Below are 11,597 nucleotides of genomic sequence, written 5' to 3' on the forward strand. Positions count from 1 at the left end.
AAGTGGTTACTGGAAGTTATCGGCTACCAAGCCAAAAGTTCCTCGCTCACGGGAAATTGCTGAATCTCAAGCTCAAGAGCTAGACAGATGGGTGAGACTTCCAGGCGCCATGTATCTTGTATTTTGGAAGATTCCTGCGATCTTATCTCTCATTTCTCATCTAGCACTGGTGAATATTTCCAAGCTGGCGCATTCAGCGGGGAAAGAGCTTGTCCTGCCATGCACATTGAGAAAGAATGTCAATGTTCAGCGGGCATTTCAGGCTGCTTCCCTCGAGTTGTCAGCAGCTCTTACGACAAGGAAACATGTCAAGGTCAAGTTAAAATAACGTCCAAGCTCTCCCCACATTCGATCTTCTCTTGTAGACTTACACAGGTGTCTACTTCGAATTAAGCGAAACCAGTTTTGCCGAAGGGTCTTGTAAACAACTTCGTATTAAAAATTATCCGTATTTCGATTTATCCATACTGAAATACATTATAAATCCTATCTTATCGACTAGGGAATGGGAAGAACTTCGGATTAAAGGGTACTTCTTATTAACCAATACCGTATTAACGAGGTTTTCCTGTAGTCAACTCACGATCTGGCCACCAAAGGTTTAAGGTTTGAGTCCTACCCTAATGGTGTTTCACTGTGAGTGTCCTTCATCTTGTATTCTTTGCTCGAGAAAGATTATGTGCCATACATTGAAACCTTGAGAAAATAAAGTAATTTTAGCCATTAAACAACAAAAATGACCATTCCCATATAGTTTCTTTTTCTGAGGCAAAACCTACTGCAGTCACCTAATTACATGACTTAATTAAGGAGATGAATGACAGTTCTAGTTCTTCATGGGACATTTCTAATTTGATATTTATTTTCTAAAATGCAGGTTATCAGTATGTACAAAAAAATGCACCTGCTCATTCCTAATAAGAATTGTTCTGCTTAGGTTGTAATTTATTAACAATTTTCTTCTGTGGTGTTATTTGTCAATTTACAGTTTTTCCATAATCCTATCAACGATAAGGTACAAATTAAGGTGTCAGAAATTGTGATTCTATACAGTTTACTAAGATGTTGAGCCTCTTTGCAGGAAGTGAAGAATTTGAAGATCTCGATGAAATAATCGCCCGCCATGTAAACCCAATGGCTGCTCATGCCAGAGACATCCTGTCATTCAAATACTACAGGGAAACCGGAGGTGGAACCAGGGACAAGGCAGATGAATTTTTGAAAGAGGAGAAGAAGAAAGTAGCAACAAAAATCCACTACGTTATTTCTGCATCAAAGGTATCAGTTGCTTAATACAGATTTTAACTGTTAAAATCATCCAGTTCTCATAGTTTATAATTTGTATTTCTTCCACTTCGGAGTAAATAACCATAATCTGTGTGTGATGTAGTGGAATTCTTTTTTTTTTGGGGGGGGGGCTTACCCCACAGGGAATGCTGAATTTCATATGTACAAATGCCTGCCCCTGTGGCAGAGTGTTTAGCACATCATGCTACAATGCTAGGGGTTCCGGGTTCGAATCCCAGTTTGAGCATGGGTGTTTGTTAGTGTCCATTCATCAATTTCATCACATGATCACTCATCCCCATCTTTGCAAATTAGCCAAAAGTGGCATAAAGCGAAGGAATATAAAGCAAATCAATCAATATAATGTACAAATTTTGAGAATGCAAACTGTGTTCGTAAAGTTCCAGGGTTGTTGCTTTAGAAAATAAGTCATTGAATTTGGAGAAAGCTCCTTTCAGTATTCTCATCAAGTTAATACATTTCTGCAGCCTGGATGCTGAAATGTCACCATATTATCTTCCCGTCAGTGTAATTTAGTCAGCGAAACAAGAATTAACTCACTAGAAATTCTCACAGTGTGTGCTGTGGCATTATCATGCAAAAGGAACAGATGATCAGAGTGTTGCAGTTGAAAGTTTGGGACTAATTTCTCCTTTTTCAAATTTCTTCCCAAAACATTTTGTTCGTGTTGAAAGTAGTACAGTGGAACCCCACGTTACATTTCCATATTTAACATTTTTCCTGAATTTTGAATTCTTCAGTCTAAAAAACATGTAATCAATGTATCTCTAGTAGTAGAAGTACATTTTCTAATTGAATGTGTTCTTTGCAGGAATACCCTGGTAAATTTATGTTGTCTTACCTTCCTCGGAACAAGTCGAGGCATGAATTCATAACTGTGACACACGAGGGATTCAGATTCCGGCAGCAGATGTTTGACTCCCTGACAAGCCTCTTTCGGTGGTTCAAGGAACACTTCCGGGACCCCATCCCTGGAACGCCTAGCACACCCAGAGGGGCTGTCACCAACCACACACCATACCTTGCTAATACAACGCCAAGCATCAACATTGCTAGTAAGTATTCAAATTCCTCATGGAGTATCTATTAATGTGTGTCAAAATATGTTGATTTTTGAATGAAAGTTGTCAGTGATGCAGTAAACATGTTTCTTATTCATAGTAAGTCGTGAAATAATGTGAATTTGGTGTTTCATATATTTTTTTGTGAATTTCTTCAGGTTATATGTAGATGTAAGAATTGCAAATTTGCAACTATGTGAGTATTAGGTGATTTGATATTGTTCTGGCAAGGAAATTAATACTTTGTATAGTGATCTGGTACTAAATGCAGTGGAACTTTGGTTTTACATTTTTTAGTGGACTAAGGTGGAAAAGATTAAAATACAGGTAAATGTAAAATTACAAAAAATTTTATAACATGTTTATTTATTGGAACCATGAAAACTGAATTTATAGTGCATGTAAATTTTAAATCTGGGAACACAAAATTAGAGTTCCACTATATTTTTGTGGAAGCTCTTTGCCATGTAGATGCCAGTGTGTTGAAAATACTCAGTTTTCTTTCCCAAAGCATAATCTGTATGATGACTGTTCCAAAGAGGGGTTGGTTGGGGTCATCATAATAACTCCCATCTTTGGCCCAACATCACAAAGAAAAGAACAAAAGAACGTCAAAAGCAGGAAGAATTGACTAAATATAGGGCTTCCTCCCTATATCCTCCATCCTTCCTCCTCACGATCATAACCCCAAACCATATTTCACATTTTTAAAACTTTGAATGTAGATATTAAGTGTTAGTTGGGGAACCCCTTGTTAAAAACTGAGGTTCGCTATGTTCAAAATGGTAACACACATGCAAAAAAATGCAAATTTGTAATATTTTTTGTTGTATTTCAATAATGGAGTGATTCGTACATTTGACAAGTTTTACTGTTGTTTTCACATACAGGTCAATGAACTTTCACTGTTGTGTATGATGGATACTTGCCACATCATCATTATGTTTTCTAAAATTACAATGATGAGAAAGTGGAACATTATATGCAGCCAGTGGCTTGTCTAGAAACTTATAAGGATCAGAGGTTTCACTATAATGGAGTGATATGGCTCTTTTTAGTGCTATAAATTTACCTTCCTTTCATCCAACTGCTGTGTTTCTAATGTTTACTTATTTAATGTGCTAATCCTTATTGCTCTAATTTATATTGTAATCGTATTTGCAGACATGAATCCAGAAGCAATTCAGCGTGTAGCGCAGAACATGCCCAGCCACATGCTACAGTCCCTGTCACAAGTGGCTAGCCAGACGCCTCACTACCCTCACACGCCAGGAGGTGGCTATGGGGCTGCTGGCTTTGGCACGTATGCCAACACAGTAAGTTCTTACTGACTTTTGACCTCACATTGTGAGGATGGAATTAGATATTATAATTCTAAGCATGATATTTTATGTACTTTTATTTTATTTACCATTTCTTAGTTGTACAGCTAAAGGAAATAAGAGATCAAATTACTTGCATTATATCTGAGTAATCATTTGGTGTGTCAAATATATTTAATGTGTAGCATCCATCCATAACATGTATATTTCAAATCAGCAGTTGTATTTTTTAACTACACCTTGCGGCAAACATTTCTTTTTCTGAGGCAGCATTGAAGTACATTTTCAATACTGCATATTATTTTTTAGTGGAATCGGACAGATAAATCAGTACTCTATAGGTTGCAACTGGTGTAGGCATAATTGGTGTATTGGTAAAAGTACTAATAATTATACCAATTTGATATATCTATAAATATCTTATAATTTTGTGCAATATTCTTCCATTTTGTTATAATTTTTATGGATATATGTGCCCTTGTTTTTTAAAAGTAAATGTCTAAATGTGAAGCTTCTTTTGCAGTGCAGTTATCTGGTAATTTACTTTATTAAGTACGAGGGCATGCTGAAAAGTAATAACTCCTATTTTGTTATTGGGAAACTTGAATTTATTTGAGTAAAAGAAATGCAGCATGGGTGAGATCTGTGTGGGATAATGAAACATTCTCTCTAGAGTGTAGCCTCAACTGGATTTTTACAACCCAGCAATTGAAATCTTGTCACAAGCGAGGTATGCACAGACCCAATATATTTCCAATTGATTTCCATTTGGAAACACTGACTGTGGATTTTCAATCCCTTCCAAGAGAAAACTGCCTGCCAATTTGTGATCTCTCATGTGCACTTGTCTTGACTATATTAATACTCTTTATTTTAATCTTTAGGAAGTAACAACAATCTCTTCATATGACAAACCAGGAGAAAAAACATGTTTTTGAAACTGGTATAGTAGATTGCCTGAAAGCATAGTGCATCTTGTTTCCAGTAAGAAAAGGTATGAAGACCTTTAAGTGTTTATTATTTAATTCCAGCCATACACACCATCTGGACAGACGCCATTCATGACTCCCTACCAGACTCCTCACACGTCTCAGACGCCAAGGTATGGGCAGCAGACTCCAACGCACCATGGCTTCGTTCACCCTGGAAGTCTGACCCCTGGCCACAGAACCCCTTCGCACAGGATACCCACTCACATGCCGCCGCCCACGCCACAGAGGTAAGTTGAGCATGGCTCTCTGAAATACGTAGTACAGGAATTACCACATTGTCGATTATGAGTTGCTGGTAGCTTGTGGAAATATTTTTAGTTATTATCGATTGCTGGCTTCACACTACAGGTCCTGGTGGGGAAAACTTCAGCATTGCCGTGTAGTAGACCTGTCGGTATTTTGAGAAACAACATTAATCCTCCAATGCACTCTAATCATTCTCAGTCTCGCACACAGAAAATTTGACATTGACTGTCACTGTGCGCCAATAAAAACAATCCAGGGTTGCTACGCGACTGGAAAACCTGGAAAACAGTGAAAAGTCAGGGAATTTGGTTGGTCAGGGAAAAGTCAGGGAATTTTGCATATTTTCTGGAATTTACGAGCATTTTGGAATTGCAGGAGATCCAGTTACAAAATGAACGAACGGTTCATTTGCAGTTCCGAATTCGGTTGTTGTGATTCCAGTCCCCCCAAAGGATTCAGTTCACAAACCTGTTCCTCTCGTCATTATAACTTCTAGTCGGTTACGTACAAAATTATGGTTCCTTCGCATTTCGATTCTATATTTATTCACTCTTGGATCTTGGATCTGTTCATTTTGCGACTCGTTCTTCTGAAACTGTTCAAGACCGGAATTTGGAGAGGCGTGAGATTTTTCCTTAGAGAACAAGCTACTCAAGACGAAACCTACGCACCAGCCATCCTCAGAATTTCTTAAGGAAAAATGTTGCTTTAGCTTTGTGTGTGGTGAGGAAATTTTCTTTCTTCAAAGAACACACCCATTCGGAACCCATTCTCTTTTGATTCGTGAAGCGGAGCAGGTTGGTGTTCGTACAGGTCATTGGTTTTGGATCTGCAATAAAGCTTGAAGAGCAGAATTTCACGTAACTGGCTGTGGTTGACATCACACTGGACGAGTGCGGACACAGAGTAAAAACAAAGGGACTCAGTACTTCGTTCCCCCCATGAACCCGTTCTGTGAATTTGAGTCCTTCGTTTGTGACCCGTTCAGAAGCAACCTGATCAACTGGTTCATTTGCTCGTTGTCGTAGTTTTTACATTGCAGAGATGTGTTACACCTGATAAATTAGTGATTTTATGCAGTATCAGTGACATCATTATTCGAATATGCACGTGTTTTGTGCATGTAGAACGAATTTATTTTTAAAAAACTGGTGCGAAATAGAGGAATTAAACGTACGCTGGTCACACATCGTTGTTAGGTTAGGAATGTTGGTTTGATGCCGATAGTAATTTTACGTATTTTTTGCGTGTAGAATGAAATTTTGCTGAAAAGTGGTGAAAATGGGCCCAAGTTCCTTTTGTTTTATTACGATTTCATCATGCTACAAATGCAACTTTTACATGGTTCGATTTCGATTTATGTCTGTTAACGCATACTGCAGAGTTTTAGCGATTACTTAAGATTTTGTCAAATACGCTTTTGTGGTTAGGTTAGGAAGGTCAGGTTTGGTTGTCTTACAATTAAAATAAAGACCCTGTACTAAGGTTCCGATTTATTTCTACATTCAATCCCACTAGTTTACGATACTTACTGTCGCTTGTCAACTGGAGAATACCTTTTCCGTGGGAAGCGTGTATGATTGCGTAAGGTCATTTTGAAGTTGTTTTTTTCAACATAAATAACTTTTTTCGAATCCAAATAGTGCTCATTATTTTAAGGAAGGTTCAAATTTCGTGTCACAATGAATGCCAAAATTCTATGATAATTAGTCTTCCTGCTAGGAAACTTTGAAAAAAAAAACAAATAAAACATTCGGAACTGTTACCTTTTAGTAGACATATTTCGATATTTTCCCGTAATATAAAATTGGTTCCAGCATGTGGAAAACTCAAATAATGGAGATATTTGATCCCAAAGTATGGCCTGCATATATATTTCTTTTAGGTGTATGGTTGGTCACCGGCCCCATTCACGTTCTGAATTTCCGAAATATGTACTATTTTCAATAAATTAAAAAATATAATCATTAAACTTATTTCATATTTTCTAAAGGTACATGACCTAATTTTGTGTTGGTTCTCATTTGTATTGATATAATTGAGCTTGTATACAAGTTACATTGTAAAGCTTTGATATATGCTGCATTTTTTATTGATATTTATACACCACCTTAATTGTAATGACTTAGTAAATGGGGAAGTACAATAGTTATTTATTTTTTCATTGAATAGCATTATATTAAAATACATGAGGTTAAAAAGCAAAAATCATGACGACAAATATGTCTGGAAAAATTTCATTTCTGGTCTGGAAAACCTGGAAAAGTCAGGGAATTTCATAATCAAAAAATCGTAGCTACCCTGCAATCAGATTTTAGAGTACTAATCAGCATAGTTGAAGAAAGAACCCTTATGTGCCAGTAATGCATGCCCATCCATCCTTGTCATCTATTGGTATCTTAGTAACTTCTAGTGCTATAAAGATAAATTCTAACTGGTAGATCTATCAAATAGGTCAAGACAACATTGGGTCAATCTGCTTTGCCATGAGAGACAATTAAGTGTCGATATTTCAGAAACTAGTAAATGTGATGGAGATAGTTTTCATTTGTCTTTGAAAAACCATTTGTGCAGCATCGATAAACACCTGCACATAGTTTGTACTTCCTTCTTACTGAATGTTATTAAACATCTTAAGGGGATTTCACACAGAAGTGACATGCGACGTGTTGTTCGAGAACAAACCAGTCAATAGCAATATAACAGATATTGTCACTTTGGTTCGAAATATTCGTAAAACTAACATACCAGAAAATTTATGAATATCTTGCAGGTTTTCTCTGAATATGCACAAAAGGTTAAATTGGCAAGGAAGTCTAAAAATTGTAAAAGACTAATTCACATTATTGCACAAAAATGCATTAAACATGTCCATTGATGAACACTTTTGGGTAGAGTTTAATTAATGTTTTATTATTATTAGAGGCATGCATATTTCGTTTTTGATGAGAACACGAAATGTGAAATAACACAATGTAATGTTAATTTTTCATGTTTCTGAAAGGTGCGAGGTTCCTACCCTGTTTTGTCACGAATTAATGCGAAATGAACTGCAATATGTGAAATAGACTCGTAAACACAAAATTTAGAGTTTATTTATGGACACTACACTTTCTGAAGTTTAAATTATCCTGTGAGTTATGCAATTAACGGAAAATTGATTAATTCTGCTGTAAATATTTGAGATGCAAAAATTGCTTTATACAGGAATAAACTTAATATTCTGCTAACTACATAAATGTTCTATTAGAAGGCATGTGTTTATTTTATGTAGTAAATGCAGTTTTTAAATCAAATTTTGGATTATATTCACATTTTTTAAAACCAAATTGTCATTTTATATACCGCTATTTTATTTAATTTACTGCTATTTTATTTTATTTACCGCTTTTGAACCCAAAATTGACTCTATTTTTGTACCAAAATTTTGCTTTTTTATTTACCAAAAATATGTGCCTCTATTGGTTATTAATGGTCCAAAAATGTACTTACAACTGGAAGTTTGTGAATTTCATAATGTTGTTTGTTTGCATAGGCCCCCACAGCCTTCGCTGCCCACGGAGCCCATGGACTGGGGGAAGGCTGCAGAGGCGTGGGCTCGGTTGAAGCAAAGGGAGAGCGGAGGATGGGGAACTCCCAGGCAGGATGGGAAGACCACTCCCAGGCATGGGTAAGTGATCAGTTCTGTTTCATGTTGCCACTTACTTCAAAGTGTAAATTGTATTAAAATAAGCATTACATTCTAAAATAAGGCATGTACTTTGTGGTGAAATTAATTTTGTCTATAAATTCACATTATTAAGTCAACATGATGCTTAGCGGAATGCGTTGTGTAATCCAGTGAATTCTGGAAATTAAATGTAGATTCTCTGTGTGTTTTGTGCAAAGGTACATAGTTTCACCAAGAAGAAAACTGTATTATTTTTATTTCAAAACCAATGGTTCAACATTACTATAGACTGTTACATATATGGAAAAAGTATTATTTTGTATTTTGCTAGCATATACCTGACACCAAAATATTTTGACCTATGTGTATATTAATTTTGTTCATGTTCCTTCATTAAATGCCCATACGTGGTAGAGGGCCCTAAGGCTGAACTTCTCTGTAGAAAATAAAAAATACTATTCTGTTCTTTATTGTGAACAACTGCATTACCACAGTTTCATGATTTACTACAAAATTAAGCTGAAACTTGTTCACAAAAGATGGAACCCCAATTTTATATTCCTGAATTTCACAATATTCCACATTTTACATGTAATTTTTCTGACCCCAATACAACAAAATGGTAAATTTCTTCCCCAGATTTTACATTTTCCTAAATTTAAAGTTTTTTGGCTTCAGTCCCTAAAAAACCACACAATTGTGGTTCCACTGTACCAAAACAAAATTGCTGGCTATATTTATAATGTGGAAACAAATTTATGTGTCATTTATGTTCATAGTACTGGAATTGCTATGGTTAATTATTGACATAGACTATACACTGGCCACAATGGAAATCCTTATATAAATAAGAAAAGCAACAAAAGCAAGGAAAGTCTGATTCTTCTTTGTTTTATAGCTTTCACAATTTTTCACAATTTTGTACTATCAATATTTGTCATATTTCCACGAGCATCTACTTCTTGTAATCTTCTGGACATTGAATCTGCCAAATTTTCAAAATAAGTTTTGTCCATTGACACCCACAATTTCTTCAGCAGCTCTTGTAAGTCTGCAATGGTAGATGGTTGTTTTTCTTGAACCTCTTTCTTTAATTGCTTCCATGCATTCTCAATTGGGTTTAAGTCAGGTGAGTTACCAGGCCATTCAAGAGCTTGTATGTTATTGTCATTCAACCACTTTGTAACCGATTTCTTCCTGTGAGCTGGTGCACCATCATGCATAAAGTACAGACATTCATGAATTGGCTAGAATGTCAACATGTGTTCTTCCAGTACTTTTACGTATTGGTCCCCTGTCATGGTTATGTTCTTGGGTACCAAATATAGTCCCCCTCTACCATACGTACCACTGAATGCACCCCATACCATCACACTAGCTGGATGTTTAACAGTTTTAACAGTGTACCTTGGATCTTTCTTTCCCCCAAAATAATTTATGCTATGTAACTTTAGGCTGTGTTATCCAATAACTTTACACAAGAAAAAATAAGGACTCATGCACATTGAAACTGGACAGAAGCAGTGACCACTGCCATCTGGAGGGAATATGCCACAATGAGTTAGCACCTTCCCTTACTGAATTTCTCATGGACAAAGGTCACTTGTAAACAAAATGTCTTGTATAATTGCTACTTTGGTGAAGGATTTTCCAGTGAAACATCCTGTCCTTAACTATGTTCTTTAAAGTTTTGTATCCATTTTCCAGTGGATCCACACCAAGGTTTGATGACTTGAGAAAGATGTCGAGACACGATGATTCGTACCGACGAACCCCTCAGTCATTCATTGACCCCAGCAGAGGGAGAATGCCGTATGTTGGAATGAAGTCCCCTAGGAGCACACCTCGATCGGGAGGCTCAGGGTCTGGTAGGGAGAGCATGCGGTCGACGCCCAGGACCAACACAAGTCCTCACTCCATGGTGGAGAGCTCATTAGGTGGGGATGCCACTCCTCTGTATGATGAGAATTGAGACGTGGTCTGAAGTACTGGACTGTTTTTTACATGATTAGTTTTTCTGAATGACATACATGAAGAGTTGTGTACAGTTCTTGTCAAAGTGATTCAAAAATCAAGTCCGTAAAGAAATGTGTTTTGTGAATGTAGAGCTTTCTGTCGGTTCTTCTAGCTGCTGGGTTTAATCACTTGTACATATGAATGTTTAGAAGAATTGATTCCTGGCATGTACTCTAATGCCTTCTCAATTTCGGTTATATCACCTCAATCGCTATTTTTTCTATTTCAGAAATGTATGTTTTGGATTTGGATATATTAGTTTCAGTGAGTAATTTTTAATTGCAATGCATTTATCATAAGCAGATTTTTTTTTAAAAACTTTTACATTTTCTTGTATCCAAGGAATATGTAGATTGACAGTAATTTTGTGGAAACTTTCTCCCCTTCTTTTTAGCATCAAGTCTTCATGGTAAGAAATTATGCTTGTGCTGTGTACAATATGCATGGGAGAAATATGCAATATTACTTGTTTGCTAATGAAGTGAAAGTACTTGTGTATATTCTGACCACTTTTTTCCTGTTATTATATTTATTTTCTTTATGAGATATGAGTTTCACAATTATTAAAGAAATATTGCAAAACTACTTCATAAGTGTTTACTTACAGCCTTCTTGTTCAGTTGCTGTTCAACCCCAGTTTTATGGTCCTGAATTTTTTTTAACTTTTCCTTCATTATAAGTTCATGGAAAACTTAACAGAGACTGAATTGAATATACAGAAAGACCTTAATTTGAAGCTCAAAGAGGAAAAAATAGTTGATTTCTAATTAGACAACTTCGAATTAACCAAACTTAATTTTTTTCCAAGTAGAGCTAAGGAACAAGATACACCTGTAAGAGTAACTTGCACTGAATAAATGCAGGTACCAATGATGTCTATCTGAAAGCACTGGTTGGAATTTATTAGTAATCACAAATACTTTTCTAGAGACTGGATATATTGCAGGGTCTGTAAAAGTACCCTGCAACATTTCCATGGAGT

The 11,597-nt window shown here is 36.2% G+C and overlaps 1 protein-coding gene across 2 annotated transcripts in view; it reads left to right on the forward strand.

Moving 5' to 3' along the window:
• The window catches only part of Spt6 (transcription elongation factor Spt6), a 71,441-nt gene extending 60,241 nt beyond the window's left edge, over positions 1–11,200 (forward strand). For both annotated transcript variants that reach the window (XM_083123599.1, XM_083123600.1), the window contains exons 28-33: positions 1,082–1,278; positions 2,120–2,363; positions 3,534–3,685; positions 4,723–4,910; positions 8,465–8,599; positions 10,307–11,200. In XM_083123599.1, coding sequence (XP_082979725.1) covers positions 1,082–1,278; positions 2,120–2,363; positions 3,534–3,685; positions 4,723–4,910; positions 8,465–8,599; positions 10,307–10,571 — 1,181 coding nt within the window. In that variant the 3' untranslated portion in view covers positions 10,572–11,200. The remainder of the gene's footprint in view (positions 1–1,081; positions 1,279–2,119; positions 2,364–3,533; positions 3,686–4,722; positions 4,911–8,464; positions 8,600–10,306) is intronic.
• Positions 11,201–11,597: the final 397 nt, after the last annotated feature.

The sequence above is a fragment of the Lepisma saccharinum genome, chromosome 6 (genome assembly GCF_977018435.1).
Source record: "Lepisma saccharinum chromosome 6, izLepSacc3.1, whole genome shotgun sequence".
Taxonomy (NCBI): Eukaryota; Metazoa; Arthropoda; class Insecta; order Zygentoma; family Lepismatidae; genus Lepisma; species Lepisma saccharinum.